The sequence below is a fragment of the Perissodus microlepis genome, chromosome 18, assembly GCF_051167445.1.
Source record: "Perissodus microlepis isolate ML-2025 ecotype Zambia chromosome 18, ASM5116744v1, whole genome shotgun sequence".
NCBI lineage: Eukaryota > Metazoa > Chordata > Actinopteri > Cichliformes > Cichlidae > Perissodus > Perissodus microlepis.
The window spans coordinates 21,522,489-21,547,529 of record NC_140478.1 but is presented as its reverse complement, the minus strand read 5'-3'; the positions used below and the strand labels follow the sequence as shown (position 1 = coordinate 21,547,529).

At 39.2% G+C, this 25,041-nt stretch overlaps 1 protein-coding gene across 3 annotated transcripts; it reads right to left on the bottom strand.

The window, feature by feature from the left end:
• Positions 1-30: 30 nt before the first annotated feature.
• Positions 31-24,636, bottom strand: myom1a (myomesin 1a (skelemin)). Of its 3 annotated transcripts, XM_084913212.1 has the most exons (38): positions 23,968-24,080; positions 22,298-22,509; positions 18,314-18,454; positions 18,015-18,201; positions 17,758-17,915; positions 17,447-17,539; positions 17,222-17,310; positions 16,223-16,267; positions 15,754-15,915; positions 15,496-15,657; positions 15,114-15,255; positions 14,707-14,906; positions 14,549-14,605; positions 13,594-13,718; positions 12,820-13,003; positions 12,477-12,651; positions 11,215-11,336; positions 9,819-10,015; positions 9,577-9,703; positions 8,810-8,994; positions 8,556-8,670; positions 8,165-8,321; positions 7,863-7,969; positions 7,711-7,755; positions 7,317-7,453; positions 7,062-7,206; positions 6,608-6,667; positions 6,455-6,522; positions 6,226-6,351; positions 5,534-5,614; positions 5,159-5,246; positions 4,996-5,034; positions 4,666-4,771; positions 2,232-2,395; positions 2,067-2,103; positions 1,810-1,832; positions 1,487-1,542; positions 35-1,312 (listed from the first exon to the last, which is right to left on the bottom strand). In XM_084913212.1, exons 2-38 carry the CDS (start codon positions 22,456-22,458, stop codon positions 1,043-1,045), a joined length of 4,536 nt encoding a protein of 1,511 aa, XP_084769338.1. In that variant the 5' UTR covers positions 22,459-22,509; positions 23,968-24,080; the 3' UTR covers positions 35-1,042. The 3 variants fall into 3 exon arrangements, with proteins under 3 accessions (XP_084769336.1, XP_084769338.1, XP_084769337.1); XM_084913210.1 differs by lacking the exon at positions 22,298-22,509 and having other exon boundaries at positions 31-1,312; positions 23,968-24,636; XM_084913211.1 differs by lacking the exons at positions 5,534-5,614; positions 22,298-22,509 and having other exon boundaries at positions 38-1,312; positions 23,968-24,630.
• Between the last annotated feature and the right edge of the window lie 405 nt (positions 24,637-25,041).

The following is a 25,041-nucleotide window of genomic DNA, read 5'->3' as shown; positions in this document are numbered from 1 at the left end:
AAGGTTTGTATCTGGGTAAAAGTTAACTTATCTCCCTCCTAACGACCTTTTAGGAACTGGGTTACACACAATGACAACAGGTTCTTTTTATTTGACCATCCTCAATCTTTCAAACCCTTTTTTATCTTTATTTATTATTAATTGTACTGAGGGCATTTCTGTCAATCAGTGAGCTGAAGACGGGAGATTATGGAGAACAAAGGCAACCCTCTCTACAAGCAAGTGCAGTTTTATTGCAAGAGTGCCTTGAAGAGACACAAACATAGATACTGTATTCAGCCTCGGGCCACATGGTACATGACTGTTTATCAGATGGGGTTTTCTTTATATTGTACCTGAAAAACAACATTCCCGCCCACTATCAACGGAATTTCTTCATAGTGTGTGGTGTTTAGAAGTGATTCCAAGTTTTCCAGTTCTGCCTGTACTCCTTTGCGTTTGTACAGTGTGTTAGACACATCCAATGAACCTGTTCTGATTGCTGTGTACTTGTTTACATGGCATCAGTGCTTTTCAGCTCCACTTCTCCTACAAACAGATGTGATCACTGACTTGTAGCTCGCAAGCTGTACAGACATAACATACACACACATTTTTAGCCATCATTTCACTTTATAAGTTGATTGCAATAGCTGGTATAAAGTTAATGACATAATATTTTCCTTTTTTTTGTTTACAGTGGGGAAAACCCAAAGTGATGTGGTCTGAATTGCCTAAAATTACTCAAATGTAAAACTTTAAATGATCAGAATAGAGTGTTTTGCTTTTGGAGGTCTTCAAGCTGTTTTCAAAATAAAATTGTCAAGTCAACTATCCCCCAAACATGACACATCAAGCACAAACTGCAAGCAAACAGTTATTCTGTTTCACATTCATAACCCTATCCTTGATAAGAAATGCCTGAAACTCTTTAACCCATGATTGTTTTTTTTAAATTCATGATTTATTTATTTGCTGTGTTGCACCGGCACATGCCGGGGTAAAATACTTTGGAGACTGCCCTGTTGTTCATCTTCTTTGTGTCATTACGCTGTGTCATCCTTTAGTCTTTCTTCTCCTCCTTGCTCTCCTCTTCCTCTGGGTTGTACACGCTGATGGTGAACTCGCCGGCCTCTGTGCCATACTTGTTCTTCACCACAAGGGCGTATTTGCCAGAGTCAGCCGTGGAGACGGCGGCGATTGTGATACTGGCGAACTTGTTGTGCTCGAACTTGAGTTTGTAGTGGTCGTCAGATACCAGGTCCTTTTCGTTCTTCGTCCAGGACACCTCAGGTACAGGCTCGCCCCAAACGTTGCCAGTTAGGTTCAGGGACTAACGAGTAAATATAAGTTGGCAGGGGATTGATGGGTGTCACACATATGCAACAAGAGAGCTTATCAGATTTCAGAGGTAAGACACACTCATAGAATAACACAAACTAAGAGAGAACAGAAAGAATAAGAGAGTGACACTCTTCATGAATAGAGTGAAAAATTGTTTATTTACCTTGCCCTCTTGGATTGCAACCACATCTGGCAAGCCTCCAACAACACGAGCGCGGTCTAAACAGGAAATACAGGTGCAAGTGTCAAACATCAAGGAGAGCTCGTGAGCATTATACTCACCAATGCTGCATTTTTCAGTGGTGTAGTGAAGTGTGTTTTAGCTGGAAATTTCCTTTGTTCACTTTCATATTTCAGCTACAGAGGAGATCTATCCTTTAACCACGCTATATCCAAGTTAAAATTTAAGCGATATCCCAAAAGATGTTACATAATTTCATAGAGTGGTGTCCCTTGGGAGAAACCAGAGAATAAATAGGCACTTACTTCTCTCAGCGATTGCTGCAGCTCTAAGGGAGGAAGGAAGGACACAGACATTGTCAGAAGCTTTCTAAAATGGTATCGTAGTTATTTCTAAGTATGTTCACTACCGGCAAATGTATTTTGAGTGCATCCAAAACAGCCCTCATGTCTATTTTGAGTTTGTGATGGTTGCTGCTATTTATTTCTGTAAACATCCTCTTCAGACAGAAAAGCTGAATTACACAAAAGAAGGATGGAGTCAGATGAGTTTGTTTACTTACTTGAGCCTTTGGAATTCTTCAAATGCCTCTTCCCATGCTGCACCAGGACAAATCACCAATCATAATTTAGTTACATAAGCACAAAATATAGACAAAGTTAACAGGATGTGGTTCTTTCTGCGCCTGAAGCGTCTTGCTCCTTTTGACTTTAAAACTTTTACCCACCCTGGCCAGTCAGATCAAAGGCTCTCTTTACACCGTCCTTGCCATCAAAGATGTCCATGCTGTATTTGCCCTTGTCCTTCTCAGTAGGCTCATTGATCTTAAGCCAAAGCTGGTCTCCTGTGACTCCGGACTTAACTCTCTCTGAAGCAGCAATTTTGCCGTCTCTGGTGAAGGAATCAAGAACACAGATATCAAATAATGCCTGACTCCTAATTTATTGAAATGAAAATGTATACAATCCAGTACACCAAGGAATATGACTCAAGTACGGAGCAATACTTGCAGCAGACACTTCAATCTTGCATAATAATCCCTGTTTTGTTTTGTTTTTTAAATGTCACATGTGGCAAGATTTTATCCCCATTTATACATATATAATCATGTACATCAACAAGAGAGCTGATGGTTTTAGCCATTTTTTTTACTGTTTCATTTTCAATTTGATTTACGAATGGCACAATATTACCTCATGTTGTGTACTGCAGGTCTCAGATATGCAAAAAGTGTTGCCATAGTGCACAGCCAAGCTTTGAAGGTCTTATACAAAAAACAGTACCATGACTACTATTGTGATATTTTACACAAGTAGTAATGACAACTATAGTACAAAAAAGCAGAGAAGTGTTAAAGAATTTCATGAAAGCAATTAATTTGACTGTTACAATATGTAGATGAATGCTGGAAGATATATATATGGATGGCTAGATTAATGTTAATTGTAAAAGCAATAGGTAATACAGAGAAATTAGTTGAAATAGCTGAAATTATAAATAAATATTGCGCTAAATGTAATTGGCTTAGCTAACTATGGCATGGAGGCTGTGTTAACCAAACTTTACAGATTTTAATTGAAACAATATTTAAATAAAATTAACATTTCTGAAACGTGACACGGTGTCAATAAAGTGGTACTTGCAGTGTTTATTTGACTGGTCAGTGTGGTTACATTTGTTACAAAAACTCGACTTTGTTCTGGGGGAGAAATAATAGTTCACGAGTTGCAGATAAGCATACAATTAATATCAACTAACATCAAGAACAACAGGTGAACCCATTTTACAGCAGTCATCCAATTCTCAAATTCTAATCTCACAACGTTTCGTGTACACCCTACTACAACAATTTTCAGATGTGGAAATACATCTCCTCACTATCAGCAGCTTGGCTGTCCTTAAGCCTCTAATAAAAGAAAAAAACATGCAGCTGACTGTGAGACAGCTTTGTCTTCTTTCCTTTCATGCAGGATTCTCCACAGTATCTCACACAAAAGGAATTAATGAAGGAAGCACTAGAGCACCTTTCCTATGGATTTAGAGAATTCAGCCAGGTCTTGTTATGGCTGTCTTGCAGCTCCTTCCGCATCACTTCCCCCAGTGAGGATTATGGACAGTATAAAAGATAGATGTAGCTGCTGGGTCTGAAAAGCAAAGCCAACTGTGGAAGTGGCTATTCTTTTTAATAGCCACCAGGGGGCGACCCTTGTGGTTACAAAAGGACAGTTGTACTGTACAGTTCCACTTAAGCCTGAAGGGCAGCACAGTAGTTAGTATTGGCACCTCACAGCAAGAAGGTCCTGGGTTTGAATCCAGTCTGTGCCTTTCATTATTTTCTCCAGGTACTCTGCCTTCCTCCCGCAGTCCAGAAACATGCACGAGTGACTCTAAAATTGCCCATAGGTGTGAATGGTTGACTGTCTCTATTTTAGCTCTGCAACAGATTGGTGACTCATCCATGGGTACCCTGCCTCTTGCCCAACAACAGCTGGGACAAGCTCCAGCCCCCTTGCGACCCTGAGTTGAATAGTTCAAACTGAATAGTTCAATTTTTAATTTTTGGTCATTCTAAGACTCATGAGGATTATTCAGTATCAAGCTGTAATTACAATAAGTTATTCACCCCTCACTTGTGACACTCATTCAAAACACCAAGATGGTGATGGTGAGAACATTCAGCTTGAGGTTTTATAATGGACTTTCTGTAACCAGCGGGTTACGCAAAACCATTTAACCTTACACTTTAACAGTGATCAGCAAAAATTCTGCAGATAAAAATGTTGTTTTTTGAATTAACTTGAATGATGGATGAGAGGTGAAACGTCTTCAAGCAACTTAAAGAAGTCCAGACGCTTTTCTTTCCAAGCTCCTTAGAATTAACTTGAGTCATGTACACATGCATTTATCATGCACTGTAATTTCATGTACAGACTGTATGGTTATAAGCAACATTTTACAATGCTGGTCAGATAATTTTGCACAGTGTCGATAACAGTATGAGATCAATCTAATTGGACACCTCTGAGAGTCAAGGTCAAAGACTGTTATCAGTTGCATTTGATTTTAAATGTAGCTTCATGATAGTATTGCTTTGTGTATTTTACAAGTGAATGAGTCTTAAAATAAAATAAAAGATTGCAAACCAGGACAATTTCACATACTTGTGGAGCCAACCAACACGCAGGTCCTCATGGTAATATGTGACCGTGGAGTAGAGGACGATGCCATGCTCGGTACTGAGAACTTTGATTTCGCTGGAAGAGTTAGCTGGAGGGAGAAAAGAGCAAAGACAGGCACTTATTTGCATCTCTTGGAGCTAATATCGGATAATGGTATGCAGTAAAGCATGAAATATTTAGATGTTAATTGTTCGTTCTCAGGAAAAATACTTTGAATAGGCACATTCTGCTTCTTTCTGTGGGCCTCTTTAGTGCGTGGTCTATGTGTTGTGCTTCATTACTGCCTGGTAAGTGTGAATTTTAATGACTCACCAATAACCCTGAACAGCTCATTCATTACAGCTTGGTATCCTGGGGAAAAGCATGACGACAGCAATTAATGTCACATTCGCTGATATTACTTTTGCTTTTCCGCAGCACTCATTTCCACTTTTCCACTTGATTTTCAGCTCCTAAAATTTATGAGGGAGACTACCTGCATCTGTCAGACTGAAGGTGCTCTTATCTTTGCCTCTCCCATCCCTCAGGAAGACCTCGTAAACACCCGCGTCATGCTTGGAGATCTAAGATTCAAATTAAAAGTCATGTAAGTATCCTTGAAGCAATAATGAAATCCCCTTAACCTCAAAGTGAGGGGAGTGCAATATTATTTTTGGGACAGATAAAAGACAATCAAATAGCCAGACAGGGACCAAGTAAACCGAAAAGGCAAGCTTTTCTCCCGCCCGTGATGCTGCAGGCGTTAAAGGGAAAACATGGAAAGGACAGAGAAAAACATGGATATGGGAAGACAAGGAGGACACATGGAGAAATTAGGTATCAACTTATGGCAGAAAGATTATGTCCAGACTTTAGGTCTTGGTGGCGGGGGAACGTCCTCTGCAGGTGGTTTTCTCTTTTTTTCTTTCTGTTTCTCTTGCTTAATAACCCACTGTGAATTAGACAGATAAGCCAGTTATTGCAAATGCAGCTGACAGGAGCTCATGCAATGACACCGACCCTCTTCTAATGAGTAATGCTTACACAGTCTCAATGAAATATCAATGTAGCTTCCCTGGCACTGGGCCCTTAGTGTCAAACCAGATCAAAATTCTATCAAAAAGAGTTTTTTCTTTTCTTTTTTGTGCATGTAAGGTGGCCAGAGAAGTTATATTGATTATTGTTAGAATGAAATGAATGAGTTAAAAGCGCGTGACATGTACAATGGAATTACGTGGGTATAAATACGATCGCTGAGTCTCCAAGTATGAAAATTCAGAGAAAGCATTAATTGTAGCAGTTTCGGTACCCACTGCATCTATTCAGATCCCCACAGGGAACACGCTAATGTGCTGACTCCAGCACTCTACTACAACCTGGGAAGGTGAATATTCTCCATAGTGTTTCATCATTTATGAATGTATGTGTCAGAGAGGGCTGGTAGACAGCGCAGCAGCTGGTAAGGCTGTACAATGGAAGCAGAGCTGCATCAGCACTCCTGATAGCTCTTTACTCATAAGCTCACAACTCCTCGCAACATACGGCCTCCATCTAATGGCTGACCTTTCCGATATTAAAAGTCAGCTCGCCGTCCTGCCTCTCGATTTTCTTAGCATCCTCATCATCCTCTGCAATCTCAATGCAGTCCTTAGACCAAGTGATCTCAGTCTCTGGTCTGACATTTCCAATCTATGAAACAAAGAGAGAGACAGGAAGGAGTCGCTTTACCTATGTGCTCCATCTCTGAAGAAATATCAACAGCGCTGTAATTATTCACATTCGTTTCTATTACCTTGCATTTCAGCAGTACATCACATTCAGGGGTAACACTGAAGTCAAGGTACTCGACAAAGTGAGGACCTGAAAATAAATGGAATGATTACACAAAAAAATTATTTGTTTAATTATCATTAGGCTTACGTGAAAGAGGCGTGAGATTTCTTACCTTGTTTCCTGACCCATTCTGCCCTTGCAAATTCTGACTTCTTTTGAAGCTCCCTGAATTCTGGACAAAGAGAAACATAAATGCTAAAAAAACAGATTAAACCCTTATTTTTGCCCTCATTCACTCACAAGTGTATTAGAAAATGCATGCCATAACAAAATGAAAAGGGACAACTGTAAGTAAACGTTGCCTTTTGCTGCCCCTCAATGGATACATAATTAAACTGCAGCACTGGCGATACACCTAGCAGACTGGGAGAAGTCTATATTTACACTGACATTTGCATTGTGTATTTTTACAGCCTTCATTTTCATGCTGTTCTCTTGACTTCGTCTTAACTGCTCAGTACTTTTATGCCATTTTGTCAGTCCTTAAAGTTATAAGTTAGGCTAATCCAAGTTATTATTATATCAAAATGGAAGTCAAAACTGTATTAGCCATTAAAGCTACTTACCATCTCCAATTAGCACCAGACTGGTTGTACCCTTAGCTTTGCCATCCACCAGGTTAAAGGTGAATGTCCCCTCATCTGTGACTTCCAAAGAGTCCATGAACATTTCAATAATACCGGTGGACTTGTCGAAGTTCATTGTGTATTTCTGAAAACAGTGAGGCAAACAGAAAACCTCTGATCCATCAGCAGTAAGGTTACGTTCAATTTAAAACTGGGGGGGAGGTGTCGGTATTATTATTGCAGCATTATTCCTACCTTTCCCTGAGAAATGATAACATCGTTGAAGACATACTCCACTTGGCAGTCAGAAGTGCATTTCTCCACCTGAGTCCAGAATCGCACGCGACCCTTCTCGAGCAGCTCCATAGCCATTTCGTTCTTAAAGGGAATAACTAGAGAGCACCAGATTTATTAAAGCTCTTGCAGAACAACTTCTAGTTTTTTTTTAGGATTGCATGTAGGTATAGATATAGGGCATAAAGTCACAGTGGGTATCAGCAATATCAGAGTTAAAAACAGGCTTGTAGGCTGCATTTGTTTGAGAAAAGAAGTCATTTTCAAACCATGTTTAAACCAACATCTACATTTATTACTAAATAAAACTGAAATTCTGGTCTTGGTAACATCTGTGCTTTGTGCCAATATTCACCAGGGAACTTGTGATCATGGCTGATGTCCAGAAGACGCTTGAGACCTGTCAATTAAGAAAAGAACAACAAAATGGATGAATGTCATGACCTCTGTAAACCGACAGAAGTACTGCACCATGTAATCTGAGACAGCCTTCAAAGGGTGTCTCACCCTCCTCAGTGAGCGTGTAGCTGGAGGAAATGCCGTCAGTGTTGGTGACTACACAGGAGAAGGTACCCAGATCCTCCAGAGAGGGACTGTTGAAGATAGCTCTGGATCTGCAGATGATGACACAGCAAGGGAGGAGAGTGGGGACATTTTTTCTCTTTTTAGCTGATATCATCTGGTGACATGGATTCTAATGCTGGGGGAAAATGTTGGTAGTGAACATTTCCCCTTGTGGGACAATTAAAGGATTATTCTATTCTATTCTATTCTTTTCTATTCATTAGTGGTACATAATGTGTACTTACTTTCCCCGTTCACTGATAATAGTCAGACGAGAGGTGTCTGTGATCTCTTTGTAGTTCTTGGACCAAACAAACTCAGAGCCCTCCATCATCTCAGAGCACTCAAAGACCATGGAAATCACACCGTCATCATCAACATCCACATAAATCTCTTTGGTGCCTAAGAGAGAGATATTAAATGGTGAGAGGATCCCCGATATTAGTATTTTCAGTCCTCAAACTCAGACTTTTAGTCATTAAAAGAGTAAATCTTCAAAATAAAAAGCCTGGCCATCAGTGTAGAGCTGCAAAAGAATGTCAAGTCATGTGTGAGGACAAATTTTCCACATTTTTTTAAGACTGGATAGGAACACTCTGTGACTGACTGCATCAGTTACATAACAGTCTCACTCACCAGGGCGAGTCTGGGCCAGGATTGGACCTAAGACTGCAGAGGGCTTTCCAACTCCAGCAAGATTTTGAGCACGCACGTGGAACACATAGGATGCGCCACCCTTCAGTCCAGTCACCTGATTTAGCACATAACAGGCAGGGGTAAGAAAGAGTCCAACCACCAACTATTAAAACTAGTATTTCACACGTCGTATTTGACATTTAGATATTAATGAACCAATTTTGTTCAAACTGAATTATATGCATCTTCCTCACCTTCATGTATTTCATCTTGTTGACCTTTTCATGAACACCTTTCCAGCATTCCTCACCAGCAGAGGCCTCCTTGATGTCCAAGTAGTAGCCATTGACAGGCGAGCGACCATCAAACACCGGTGGCTCCCACAGGACCACCACAGAGGTGTCACGGACCTCCAGTACATGAAGACCAACAGGAACACCTTAAAGATAAAAGTGTTTAAATAATTAATATCAGGGGCTAATTTTAGATTGCTTTTTCTTTTCTAAGGTCTAATTATATAGACAAAAACCTGGCTTAGCACCAAATGATAATGCTGAGAACTGAAAGCAATATAAAGTGATTTAACTGACTGTTGTCTAAGCAATTTTGCATCAGTCTCTGTCTTGTAAAACATTGGACATAGCACAACTAAAAAAAAAAAAGATCATACCAGATAAGCATTTCTGCTAGATAAAGAGAATAGTACTTTTAATCAGTGTGGCTGCTCTTAAAAGTACGCTGAAGTTACCCAGAAAATATAAATATTTTGTCCTAGATATCTGGTAGCATATGATATGGATGTTTTTTCACTTAATTGAAGTGTGTGACAGTGTGTGATTATTAGTTATCATTTCCATAGTATTCTTGGTCAGGGCACTGATTAAAAATGCTTTAACTTTTAGTAACCCCCTTACATAAGTTTTTCCTTTCAGTGGATAGTCAGTTATTGGTTTAACCCCTTTGTTACTAATATCTACCAGCTCAATTTTCTGTGTTTCGGTGAACATGTGGTCAGTGATACCTGGGACAGTAATGGTCCACTCTTTGCACTCCAGAGGTGCACTGGGCAGAGAGGGTGTACTCACACCAGCCATGTTCACTGCTCGGACTTGAAACTGATAAAAGAGCCTCTCCTTCAGGTTCTCTGCCTAAAAGAAACAAATGCAAATAGTTAGAGACTAAAAAGTGCCTGCCAGCTTCATTACATGCAGTGATAACATTTTGTGTTTTATGAATGTGAGCCTGAAGGAACTTGAAACTTACTTTATAGGAAGTTGTAGTCAGTGCCTGGTGGTTCATTTCATGCCATTTTCCAGCAACGCCTCCCTTTACGGTTCTGTAGTCCACAAAATAGCCCCTGATGTCAGCTCCTCCGTTGTTAGCAGGCGCGTTCCAGCCCAGGACCATGTAGTCCTTGAAGGCCTCCTGCAGGGTCACACCGATGGGCTTACCAGGTACGGCTGTGATGAGAGTAAACAGGCCGGTCAGTTTTAATTGTGACAAAAAATGTGAGTAAGCGAGTCAAAACAGTTAACACTGAAAAATTAAAACCCAAATTATTACATGGAAAATTAATAATTGCACACAATTTCATACAGACTAGCATTAGCCAAGTATCATACAAGTGTTAGTGGTAATCAGTGTTAAAATATCATGTTAGCTGCGACGGTACAGATGAACATCATACATGCAGCTGCATTACACACACAAGAAACACACATTTGTTATTTAGTATCACAATAATGGAAAAAGAAATACTTACACTAAACGCAAGCAGCTGTGAAACTTTCACACTAAGAAATTCTTCAAAGCCAGGACTCATTAAAATCATGCTCTTTAAGAACACAATAGTTTAGTCTTCATCTTGGCCAGGCACTAACAGGCACCCCTAAAGAGTTATCAAACAGCAGAACTCAAGCAAAATTAAACTTATATGCTTAAACCCTCAAACCCTTCACACGAATTAGAAACATTGTAAAACATGACCTGACTGGTTTAACCAAGCCACAAAAAAATATGTAAATACAAAAGTTAAAGGATGGGAAAGTTACCAAATATAGTGGTAGCAATGAGACTGTCATGTAGGCACATGCAAGTTATCAACTGCACTTTTATAAACATATATTTCATAACCTTTAATAACTCATCCAAGGGACTTCTTCAGTCTCAGCTGACTGCAGGTTTTCCCCAAGAGTACAAGAGTCTCTTTGTATAGTACTCATGGCCACTGAGTAATGGTCATAGCAGATCATGAAACTGAGCTTATGCCTTGTTTTCAGGTAACAGTGCTAGTTTTGGTCATATTGCAAATGTACTGCTTATAATGTAGGGGAAACCTGCAGTCAGCTGAGTCATTTGGATAAGTGATGAAATGTTTTTCCCACTGAAAATATTGTGTTCCGATGGACAGAATCAACTTTCTGGGATTTTCTTATTAAACAGGCATCAAGACATAACTCATTAACACATGAGATTTACAGGCAAATATCTGGTAGATTAACTGTATGAGAATAAAATCTCAGCAAGTAAATAAAAAAACATAAAGAGGATTTTGAGTTAGGAGTGGTGAAAGACTACACGTGGATAAGGGGGGACAAAGGGGGAAATGAACTGAATACTGCGGGCAAAGTGAACAATGAGAAAGAATTATGACACTTACAGATGGCAGCCTGTACAACTACAGCGTCAGAATTGGGGGAGCTCTGGCTGTATCCAGCAGCATTTACTGCCTTCACTTTAAACACGTAGTTTGCACCAGTAATCAGGCCATGACACACAAACCTAAACAGAAAAAAGAGATTCTCTGCATTTCACTCATTTCTATGAACAATCTATGACAGCATTAGTATTAATCAATAGGTGGGATCTTTTGTAATATCACAAAAGGTTAATCTTGATACAAAATACTTCAAGCCATTCAAGTTAAATTGCTTTTTAAAAACAAAAAACAAAAACAAAACTCGAAGTCAGGACCTTCTTGCTAAATCCAGATTAAAAACCTATTTTTTTTTGCTGGCCTTTGACCTCAGTTGGTAACTGACCTTTTTTTAACTATTTTTTAAATTTATATTTTATTGTTATTACTACTATGATGACGATGATGATGATAAACAGCTCTCTGAAGGTCCTGCCACATCACTTCACTCAGGTTGAGGTCTGGACTTTAACTGGGCCATTGCAACACCTTGATTCTTTGTTTACCACTGGGATCATCCTGTTGCATGACTCAATTTCAGCCAAGCTTTAACTCAGTGACTGCAAGGTGCTCAGGTCTGTGGGTACAAATCCAACCTAAATCATTAAACCTCCAACATATTAAGAGTTGGGATAATTAGTTTATTCTGGCACCATGTGCTTGGTTTTCTAGAGATGTGGAGCTCTGCATTTATGGTCAAACATCTCCACTTAGGTTCATCAGTCCAAAGGAGATTGTTTTTTTCCAAAGGAGTCTTGTGGTTTGTTCAGATGCAACACATCTAAGCCATGCTGCCATGTTCTTTTTGGAGAGAAGAGGCTTGCAATCCTTTCAAACAAGCCATACTTGCTCATCCTTTTTCTAGTGATACTGTCATAAACTTTAACGTTTAATATGGAAACTTAGACATGTAGGGTTTGAGATGTAGCTCTGGAGTGATTGTGCTGGATATCCACTCCTGGAAAGATTGTAGCGTTGTCTTAACACACACCTGAATGCTTCAGATCAGTAAATTGGCAAAACATCTGCTTTTATAGAGGTGGTTACACTTTCTCATGTTCAGTTAATCAAGTGCATTTTATTAGCAGCACTTGACTGCTACTTATCCTCTTAATTCCTGTGGAAGTATTATAAACAAGACATAAAAAGATGACATATTTACATGGCAAAATCAGTATCCTCCATGTCTTAGAGCATGCATTAATTGCACCTTTAAACCTGCCCACCTGGTCTGCCTAACAGGCTTATTGTTGCAAGGCATCCAGACATCTGTGCCCACCACACTGCATTCAATATAGTAGCCCACCAAGTGTTGCACATCCTTGGAGGCCCCCCAGGAAACCACCACAGACGTGTCAGTGTTCCTGGTGGCAACCGGGTTGCCTGGAGCTGATGGCAGGTCTGTTAGAGGAAAAGGAAAACACAGAACATCCTACAATGCAGAAAGGCGCTGCAGCAAACTGTAAAATAAACCAGTGACATTGTGATTTTAGAGCTACTATTATTCAGTCCTGAGCAGGTCTTTTTATATGCAGCATTAGTTTTGACACACTTGGTTTGCCAGCTCACCCAGTTTATCTCCAACTATGACTTCTCCTGTGGATTCAGAGCCTTCACCCACGCCGGCAGAGTTGCAGCAGCGTACACGGAAGCTGTAAGATTTACCCTCCGCCAGGTCAAACAGGGCAAAGCGAGGAGATTTGACTGGCATACCAGTGTTCACCCTCTGCCAGGTGTCAGTGCCAGAAATACGCTGCAGTTGACAAAGAACCAGAGAAATGTTAGAGACTGAAACAGATATGAAATTTGACTATATGAAACAGGTGAGGTATGATTATTTATATAATGTCCCCATATGCTTGCTTTCACATATCACTATTCTAATAATAAGTCTGTAGGTCTTTGTCATTGTATTTGTTTAGAGACAAATTATGGGGAATTCAGGTAAAATATAAACATCATTTTGTTTTCGGTTTTCTTTTGCATTAGCGTTTGTTTTGCTTAATGCACTGTATGACCAAAGGAAATCATTTTTACACTGGTGTATTTACTGTGGAGCTTTCATTTTACATTGTCTCTGCAAAATATGTTGACCCCTCACATTTACAAGTTAAATTGTTGTAGCTATCAGCAGTAAATAGTTTAAGAGCGTCAAAGGAGAAGAGTTAAGACTTAGTTAAGTGATTAGAAACTTTGTTTTATTTGCCATAATCATTTTAAATATAACAAACGATATAACTGATTCTTCTCATCAGTCCAGTAGTTTGACTCATATGGCTATATATATATAGATAGATATACACACATATATTTCTATGGGACAGTTTTCAATGTTTTTCTCACCTTCTCAATGTAATACATGACTCCTTCATGACCCCTCTGGGCTGGAGGCTTCCAGGCAAGTACCACATAACTTTTAGTTGCCTCAGTAACCACAACATCAGTTGGTTCTCCTGGGACTACACCGACTGAAGAGGCAAGAAGATACTCATCATTTAGACACGACAACTGCAACTAGGTAAGTGTTGAAGTGACTGTACTGACACCAAAACGCTAATAGCAAAACCACATGATCTGTGCAGACTGTTCTCTCAGTACAAACAGTATTTTACTATATAAGCTTTTCATGAATTAAACATAGTCTAAAGTTATAAGACTGACCAGGTATCTGATGCTGATGTTTGACTGATTGGATGTATGAGGTTGTTTATTCCTACAGTAATGAGTCTGAAATTTACAGGAATGAAGCAACTGTTTAAAAAACTGGGGAAAAGAACTGAGACAATAATAAACCAATACCACAAATACCATATCCTAACCTAACCTATTACAAAGACTGGGGTGGTAGTTTTCAAAATCAGACACATGCAAATTCCTGATTTTGACAACTCTGAATTTTTTGTGAAGTTTGAATTTCTGATTAAAAATAGCACATTCAACCCCCTTAAACGTTAATGAAAAATAGCTTACAGTTCCCCTTGATTAATGAGACAGGCATCAATCAGGAAGCCGTGTGATGGCTATAGCAGTTAAAATCAAAGAAATGGAGCCCACATCTCATACGTGTTTGAGCCATATGAGAAAATGTCTAAAATCAGAGTAGGAGAGTTGCTTGACTGTTACTGTACTATAAACCTAAGAGATGTGCAAGCAGCTGAGTGGGATGGTCAAGTCCATATATTAGACCTGTTTGGCCAAAATGAGAAAGATATTGAGGTTCAATAGCTTTTTAAAACCTTTTTGTAAAGACAACTAAAATTAAAATTCTCTGAAACTAGACAGCAAAAAGGTGCCGTACCTGTCGGATCCTCCTCTGTGAACTTGATCATTCCAGTCCAAGGAGCTGAGGGTCCAGCTGTTTGGAAAAATGAATTAAATAGATTTAAATTAAAAAAAAGAAGGTTAATTCGTTTACATGGCTGAAGTGTGTCAGCAGGTGATGTGTCTGTGTCTCACCTCTGAGGCGTGCTCTGTCAGAGGGATCCATGGCTACCACGGCCTCAGAGACGCGGGATGGATGGCTGACTCCGGCCTTGTTTACGGCACGCACCCTAAACACGTAAGACCGCCCCTCCACCAGTCCTGTGACAGGGAAGCGAGCGTACTTGACTGGGACTTCATTACACCGAGCCCAGTGATGGGTGCCCACCTCACACCTGGAAACATTTAGATTAGTGAATGCTGTAAACCAGGTGTTAATGTGGATTTCCAACACAGAAACATCTGAAATTAAACCAGTTTCACTGCATATGCTGTACACAGTATCATATGCCCCCCATCAAAGCGGACTATTCTTGTTTTTTACAATTTTGTATAAAATGGTAGCAAAATGATGTAAACCATAAGAGAGGAGGCTGACTCACCTGTCGATGTAGTACCCCAGGATGGAGCTGCTGCCTTCCACCGCTGGCTGCTTCCAGGTTACCACAACATAGTCCTTGTTGGCATCATGACAGCGCACATCCAGGGGGGCTACGGGAACCCCCTCAACCTCTACATCGGCATCTGGCATAGTGAGACACACACACACACACACACACACACACACACACACACACACACACACACACACAGAGTTACTTGTGAGTGGTGCTGCTTTTAAAACAAGCTGATCTCTATTACATATCCAGTTTCCATTTTCTGACCTACTTGTTTACAGTATGAGTGGCAGGACTGCAACTAAGATACATTTCTATCACTAAATCACTATATTTTTAATCTTTATGCTGATTTTAGGCCCTTTACCTCTGACAAACACGTAGGCAGCATAGGTATCATAGCCAGATTTGGTGTTGACGCGCAGGGTGTACATGCCCTCATCTTCTTTGTTAAGGTGGACAAGAGTGAGTACGGCACGTTCCCCAGACCAGTGAGTGTGCACCCACTTAGAGGGCTTTAATGGGACAGCTGATGAGACAGGAGATTACCAAAAGAAGTGGGGTTTGATACCTTAATACTCAGAAAGACAATAACACACAATTTCCATTTTATTCTTTCACTTACAGTTTCTGTACCACACGACTTCAGGCTGGTATTTTTTCACAGTGGGATAAATGATGACAGTGCAGCCGAGGCTCAACGTCTCCCCTTCAGAGCCAAAAGCCACTTCAAATTTGTCAATAATGGTGGTTTCAAAGGTAACACCATGCTCAGGGCTAAAACCATCTACAGACACAGAAAAGGATCTCAGCATAAAAGGGTCACACCCAGCAGACATTTTTATTCAATAGTCCAATATTCAACCTCCTCGCAGTTTTCTTTTTGAGCTCCACTAACGCTTATTTGAAAATATGTGGCGCTTTAACTGATGTTGACTTTAATCAAAAATAGCTAAATTTACCATCTCTAATAAAAACAATTCTTAAAAAAGCTAAAATACAACTGATAGTGAACAGAAATGTGTGATTAGAGCTACTTTACTTTATACAATTTAAAAAAGAATGTTTGTTTATAATATATAAAGTGATCTCACGTGGTTTAGGATCGAGTGGGCCTGGTTCAACACCCTCTTGGAACCCTATGGGGAAATATTATACAACAAAGCTATTAAAACCTATAAAAGGGATGTTGACCTCTGACCTCTGGAACTATAGAATCAGATAGATATCATTTATATTATATGTGAAAAGTATTTGTTTCAGATCATCAAATACATTTTAATATTAGACAGAGATAACCTGACTAAATATATATATATATATATATATATATATATATATATATATATATATATATATATATATATATATATATATATATATGTGTATAAAGAAAATAAACATGCTCTTTTTAAAACATCTGTCTCTCTGACATCTGTCTCTCTGGAAAGGTTTACAGAGCCATTTCTTAAGCTTTGGGTCTCTAGTGAACCACAGCGAGAGCCATCATCTTGTCAATACCTGCTCAACAAAAGAGGTGTGCAGCTAATTAACATTACAGCTCAGATGAAGAGGGACAATATTTATGTTTCCTCTCATGGGTAAATGTGCACTTCATTTTTCAGTGATACAGTTGGCATGTGTAGTTTGGTAAAAAGAAAATAGCAGCCGTTTAAAACTTCCCCTAACGAGGTTTGTAGATTTTGAGCAGCAGACTACTGGGAAACAAAACTGCTGCTGAATTCAAATGTAATTTTTGGCTCTTCCAAAAGTGTTGGCTACTATCTTTACACTCAGGAGAAGGCAGACATCTTTTTTACGGAAAGCTCCAAAACTGGCAACTCAACACAAGAGTATAGATGAAAAAATAGATCTGCAGGCCAGAGGGGTGAAATGCCCCTTTGACGCTCGTGAATGAGCTTTAAGACCTTCTGCAAGTTGGCGGGATTTGTCTCCTGAAACATACTCAGGGCACAACTGTAGGACACTGCTGAGTTTTAAACCTCTACTTTGAACTTTGACCGCTAACTGAAATCGACTAGAGCTGCTGCAGAGAGGGACATGTGGAAAAGAACATTAAACGAGTTACCTACTTTTCACAACCACAGAGGCCACAGCAGAAGCTTCCCCTTTCACATTGAGGGCAGAGACATGATACTTAGCAGTGTCGACGAAATCACAGCTGGAAACAAAATGTTGGTGCACGATTAGCTATTAACGCCACGAACAGATTCAGCGCTGCAAAAAAAATAAAACACTAATACCGTTTATCTTGGGTGTGTGCTGTTATTTCAGAGGCCAGCTGAATGATTACCTACTTCTTGATCTCCAGAGAGTGCATGTTGTAATTGCTCTCAGCTGTGTACTTCTCGGAGTGGGCTTTGGCATCGATGAGGACGTTGTTTTTATACCTTAAAAGCAGCAGAAAGCCAACGTTTATTTTTACTCTTGTCTTCAGAGTTTTTAATTGCCATGGTGCATGTAGGTGTTTATGTGGCAACTGTGGAAAATAAACTCGACTGACGTGTTGGATGGAAACTTCTCTATGAAACACGCATGACTGACTGTTTTCATCAGCCTCTTTTTTTGTGACTCAGAGAAGAAGGGAACTTATAAACCTGGAACGTACCAGGCAATCCTGGGTTTGGGCCATCCAGCCACGGTGCAGTGCAACTTGACATCCTTGCCCTCCCAAACAGTCTGTCCACGGGGCTTGACAATGAACTCTGGGCGGTGTGTCAGGCTGTCTGGGTTCATTTTCTTACGGAACTCCGACCATTCCTCCATCTGTAGCGTGAGTGTGTGATATGAAGCCCATCAACGCCTGTATGGGTCATGTGAAAATGGTTAAACCTTTGCATTCACAAAACTATGGAAAGGATTTACCGTCCTGCTCATTTCCAGGCGTTCAGCAGATTCCCTGACATGCTTTGACCTGGTTTTCTTCTCCACTTTCACCTCCACGGCCTCCCTGGCCTCCCTGACAAACAGGTTCCTCATGGCCACATAGTTGATGCCCTCCTCTGTGACCTCCTCCTCCTGGGCCTCCATTAAGCCCCGAACTACATCATGACTAGAACAATACAAACCAACCAAGATGTGAGAACAGAGAGGACACTATGAATCTCAGACATTATACTGATTACTTGCTAATAAATATCCACAAACTCAGATTGCATACTCACTTGGCTCTAAACACCGGAATAACATAGCCGATAACTTCTTTGTCCTTGTCCATTGCCAGGTAGGTGCGTTTGGCTCTCTTGGGTAGTGGGCTCAGTTTAACCACCTCCTGCCCCTTCTCTGTCTTCACAGAGATCTTCTTGCTAAGACGTAAAAGGCATAATTGATCTTACTGAAGCAACAACTGAGTAGCTCCAAATAAATTGCATGATTATTATTATTTTTTTATTATTATTTTATTAAATAATGATGTGCTGAGTGATTGTGGAAGATTCCTTGGCTTTTTTTAAAGAAAAAAAATTTGATTTTCATCTTCAGAAGAAATAAAATGCCAGTTAGCTGAGTGCCAGAGAAACAACCTGAGCCAGAATCAGACTTCCTCATCCGCTTGTTTTCTTGGAACAAACAATAATAGTAAATGTGGTTCTCAGTCTTTTTTTCCAATCACAAAACCTTTTATAAAGTTTTCTTTACCCAGTTACAACCAATGCAAAAATATTCTTGGTGGAAAATATTAAGAATCATATTACAATAGAAACACACCAGGATTTTGACAAAGACAGAAGGGCGATATTGTGCTTGTTTTTGATGTTTCTGATGTTTCACTCAAAACTCAAACTCAGACCAGTCCAGGCAGACTTTTTCATTGTTTTGATCACTCAATACAGAAAGAGAGGTCTACCACAAATATGTGGCCCAGCTCTTTTTACTTGTTTTTTGGCTGCATTGCTGCTACACAAATCCATTTCCTTAATTTTTGTCTGTCAGTAAATTTTTGAAAGTGGTTTCACAGCCAGCTGTGGAACATTGGTTTGTGTTTGATCGCCGTCTGTAAAGTTTAATGTCAGCGATAGGTTATGACAGGTAACCACAGTGTTTAAAATGGGACTATTGAATATAAAACATGGTTTAGTTTAACATCCGTAGACTAATTACAGTTTTTTATTCTTTAAGAATTATGTGTGGCTGATAGACATGAAAAAAATCCCTTCTAGTACCTCTTGCAATAAGTACCCCTACTGGTATTAATTAACCTTCCTAGTCATTTGTCATTTGGTGTAGATTATTTGCTGTGAAGGAAGAATTTCTTTATAAACTGATGACTAAATATATGCACCACACTTTGCATGTATAAACAAAAGGGGAGGAAAGACTTCTGAGAGCTGCAGAGAAATCTAAGAATACCATGAAGAGCATGAAGCATTTTGCTCACTGGACGACTAAACATTTAAATAAATATGGTGGTTACATAAAGACATATTCAGCTGGTGCTATAGTCCAGTTACTCAGAGAGGAAGATGTATTCCGGTCCACTCCCTAAGATCCTGACCCATTTACAGTCTGTTTCATTAGCCTCTTAGTCCTCACTATTGTCAGAAGGCTTTTTTTTTTTTTAAATGGAACTGGGACTGCTGTACATAAGACTCGTTTTAAAGCCTCACTTTCACTCATGATCTCTGCCAAGTCAGCGCTAGTCTATCCATTTGGCATGAAAAGGAAGCAGGAACGCGTGGCTTTGATGAAGTCTGTTATGTACTGGTGAAGCAGGATACAATCTGTGGAAGGTGCTCAATGCACAGCAGAGACAGACAGATGGAGGGAGTCTCACAAAAGATGCTGTAATGTCAGGAAGTTATTTCTATTGCTGACTCACCAGGTGAGCTGAGAGGACGCCTGCTTCAGTGTGAAACAAAGTCAAAGGTAATAAAGTTTGATGGCTGAAAAAGAGCACTTCTTTTCCGACTGACAAGCTACAGAATGTCAGTCTGAAAATCAGAATCACTAAAGTACAAATTGATTTATTTTTTTAGTAAATAAACAAGACACAAAACACAGATGCTTAAAATCAACAACAGCTATGCTGTACTACTGGCCCACAAGTTAATACGTATCAGACTACTGTGAAAGTCAGCCTGCAACCAGCTACAATATCATCACTTCTTTACAATGTCTTTACAGTTGGCTTATAGGCAACAGCTCGTGTAGCATCTTCAAAAATAGCTTGGCTGTCCAGGAATATAACTGGCAGCCTTTCACTACAGCTGAAATTCTTTCCTTGACCTCATTTAGAAAGTTATCCCAGCTCCAGCATGTACACTGAGCACCACAGCTTAAATGACAAAGAAATGCTAACCATACTGCATGTTGGTACGGGAAGGTGCATGTTCGTAAATTTCAGAGACAAAAGATAAACAAAAACAAGCCCAAGAAAAATCACTGGCTTAAAAATAGAACCTGACTGATATATTTCTAATTAGGAGGAATACCGATATTTGGTGGTTTAAAAATCTGATATTCCAATACATTGGCTAATTCTTTTTTTTTTCAGACACATGAAACATATGCAGATTTTCCAGTATTTGTTACGTGTAGTTATTTACATACGCTGGTTGCGTTTAAGGGATTTGAAAGACTTGCCTTAACAGAAGTTACAGAGTGCCCTCTGGTGGAGAAACTGTGCAACATCAACACTCAAATATGGCTGAAGGGTGTTTCTCCTATCTTCTTTCCCTTTTTTAAATGTTTATTTATCAGTCATTATAAATGGTGATGCTGATAGAGCAGCAGACAGCTAACATTGTCCAATAGTATCGACCTGTCAATAAATCAGTCAGGCTCTATTTAAAGTCCTTACAATATTCACTAATGTGTAGTTTTAAAGATGTCAAGGTAAGGCTGTAAACCTTTTGCCATTATTAACCTTTTTGATCAAATTGAAATCCTTAAATTGCATATTTTATTCAGCTTGTGGCCTAATAACAATAACATGCAATTTAATAAATCAGAAAACAAATGAAAAGAACAAAAGAAATTATTTCATTGAAGAAATAAATGTCTTAGCAATGTTGTTGTATTGTAATGCTGTTGTTGTATTGTTGCATTCACTGTTTTTCTGTATTACTTCAGTGGGTTAATAGATAAAAGTACGTCAATATATCAGCTCTAACACAGTGGAAATTATTTTGTTTAAACATTACAGTCTGATCCAACATTGCAAACATTCTCCCACAATGTTTAACTTGCAAAAGTACATTTATTTGCTGGCAAAATGCCTCACGAAAGTCTAGCGCCAAAGCATCACAAATAAATAGAGTTTGTCCAAGTTAGATAGCGTGTGGGAGTCTGTGTCAAACATTGGATCAGTTTGTCCCTCTCCTATGCACCTGCCTCCTTAAATAGATGTTCTTATAGCAACAAAACTCATGTATAAACACAAACACATGAGAAAAAGCCTTTGGATACGAACTTAGAAACATTACTTTAAGATATAGACTTTAAAAGTGGATTATTCTCATATAACTGGACAATTTAGGAGGTTCGATGTTGATATGTCTGCTTTGACACTTAGAGATGAGATTTCAAATAAAAGTCAGTTCACAAATCTGAGCTATAAAAAAACAAGGAAGAGTGGCTGTTGTTATACATCTATCCTTCTGTTTACCTGGCAGTCACGTGTAATGGTCCCCATGCTATTACGCCAAGACTCCAGGCCTTGAACCCTATTGCTTTATTGTACTTGTACTTACACACTTCTCCAGCTTTTGCCTATTTGAACAACTATTACAAAACATTTTTTCCTTCAGAGTTGATTAAATGTCTAATTCCTGATTAAACCTACCGTATGTAGAGAAAGAGCTGGAAGGAAAATACGTTGTCACCCTCATGATTTACCATTTAACACACTTTAAAACTTTAAAGGCCATGCTACAACAGTATGTTAACAGTAAAAAGTGCTATATTTTCTTTTTTAAAAATCTATTACTGTAAAAAAGAAAATCAATTAATAAATTATAGCATAAAAAAGCACCTGCTCTCGATGAAAACCCTTTTTGGTATGCACGCACTCTCCTTCCGGCTGCTAAACCCACTTCAGACCACAAGCACAATGCTGAATATTTGAAGGGGAACATTCATCATTTCTGAAGTACTAGAAGTGGCAGGTTACAACCTTGGACCCTGCAACCCCTTCCCTCTAATCCTCTTACCGATGGCTGGTGGTCTTGAAAGTCGAGAATGACTGCTTGCTAACAGACGACTTGCTGCTCAGGTAATAGCTGCTCTCATAGAGATGCTGCTGCTGCTTCTCCTCATGTCGATGTTGATGCTGATGCTGCAGCTTCTGCGTCACTTGTAATGATGCTGACATCCTGACGGCCACTCCGCCAACTTATAATGACTGTCCTTTACTTTACCCGCTCTGTGAATCAATCTGACTGTTATTATTAAAGACTGGTTTCTCTACTGGAGGTTAGTCTAGTGCAGAGGCTGGTAATAAGGTAGTAGGAGCAGGGATTAAGGGATAAGAGAATTGGTTGCTTGTTAAAAATATGTTTTTAAACTTGTTATTGTGATTTTTTGTTTGTTTGTTTTGGGCAAGCAGCTTATGTGTTAGCTCTGGTTAAGATCTACTTTTGTGTTAAATGAAGCAGCAGGTGATAAACTGGTGGTTTTGATGATTTTTCAATTCAATTTAATTCAACTTTATTCACGTACTGTGAAATCACAGCAACAGTTGCCTCAAGGCAAAGTGAAGACCCTACAACAGAGAAAACCCCAACAATCATATTACCCCTTTGACCAAGTGCTTTGGCGACAGTGGGAAAGAAAAACTCCCTTTTAACAGGAAGAAACCTGTTAAAAGCCATCTGTCATGACCGCTTAGGGTGGAGGGAGGAAGAAGACGGAAGAAAGTCTTGAACAATAATATGTAAATTTACAGTCAGATCATTTCCTGCAGTGGGCTTTTTAAATGTTTTGTGATGAACTGGACACCAAGCGTGGACAGATGGCAAGAACAAGTTAAAATATACTTACTGATTTTGCAGGTTTTGTGTAATTAAGCTACCAAATATCTATGTTCAGTACTGGCTTAATTGAGGGTTATTTAGTTATTCATATATCCGAGTTATAAAATGTCAGAATATTGTGACAATGGCAAATTCCTAAAGCCTAGATGTTTGTTTCTTCAAAATAAAAGACCAACTTCAAAGGTTTTATGTTTATTGTAAGACAACATAAAGCAGATTGGAATGAATGAAATATTGATATTTTGTCTAATAATAATAATAATAATAATAATAATAATAATATCATCCAGCTGACCTTTCCCCATGTGAAGCCACTTAAGTTATTTTAGATATGGCTCAGGTTAAAAAGAAGTGCAGCTCCAGCTGGGAGGCAAGCAACAGTAACTATATGATCTGCAGTTTCTCCCAAATTACACAAAACTATTTTCTCCTTTTTATGTGCTTGAGCAACATCTACTACAAGCAGATTAAGCCATCAAGAGTTACACACTGAACTGGACTGTAAGCCATGAAGGCACAGAATGCATTAAAAACATTTTAACAAGTCCAGGTCATAAAAACGTAAAGTTTTGTAAGGTAAGGCTGGTGTTAATTGGAAGATTAGGATGACACTTCACTACAATGACACATGCAGGCTAATATACCAGAGCACTAGTTCTCAAAATGAACAAAACCCTGTTAGTAGGCTATATAATAAAACTGATTAATTAAAACACATTTATAAACAAACTAAGTAAAAAATAAATACATAATCATACAGTGGAAGCCGGCCTAGGGCCTGGTTTTAAATGATAACCAGAGCACATAAGTACTTCAGCTTATTTAAGAAAATATGCACACTCACTCACCACAAATTAAAAATCCACAATCGCTGAAAATAAGAGAAAAGGTGTGTTAATCCAGAAGTAGCTAAAGCAAGTTGAGATCCAGGCAAAGCAGCAGGGTGAGGGGCAGTGGACAGGACGGCAGTCCACAGAACAAAAATAATGCTGCCACTCGGCAGAATGCACAAGACACCGTCAGGACCTTTTAAGGCTGGGGCAGCTTTAAATTTAGACCATGAGACCATGAGACAGGCCAGCTGAGCTGAGGAGCTTCTTTTTGGCCTGGCCCTCCGCTGTGTACTGTACTTCAGGGGCATATGCAGGACTCCAGTGGTTTCACCCAGTTCACTGTAATAAAAGGCATATGAACTGCACCACAAACGGAAAGAAGAAGAAGAAGAAAATGCCACTAATAAAAGAAAATACATTAGAGGACGGGTTCTCAGTCTTAAAAAATAAAAACCTGCTAACCTAGTACAATCATATCATCCACCGACCAACTTTAACACCAATGCTGTTAAGTTTTAAACTTCACTTTCCCTTAGATTATAGTTTAGCTTATTTGTTTGAAATCGATCCGTTATTATTCCGCTGCGCAAAAAATATTTAGTGGTTCAACTTCCTTATTAAATATTGAAAACAAAGACTCATTAACCATTTCGGCTAATTCAAACGTCTTGGACATGCAAGTAATTGCTGCCACCTAGTGGTGACATATGTTGACTACATTATTAGTCGTCCGGACAAATAAAAAACATGATTGAATTAAGGCTGTACTTATAATCGTATCAGTGTATAAATCATAGATTTATTATTACCACAAGCAGTACGTAGGTCATTTAATCCAAAACAAGAAGAGGAGAGGGACGTAAACAAACCCCAAGGCGTGGAATATTCCAGACTGTTGGTTTCTTCCAGCTTCACTCTCATTGGTCAGTTTAGGCAAGAGGAAATAAAACATTGATGTTCCTCTTCATCAGCTTGTGGATGCTGTGGTAGCTGTGTGTGCAGCTTTTTGGGCCTAGAAATTATACGTTTTTTCTAAGGTAGGCGATTTATTTTATGTTTATGAAGCTGCAGAGTTTGAGGACTAAGGAC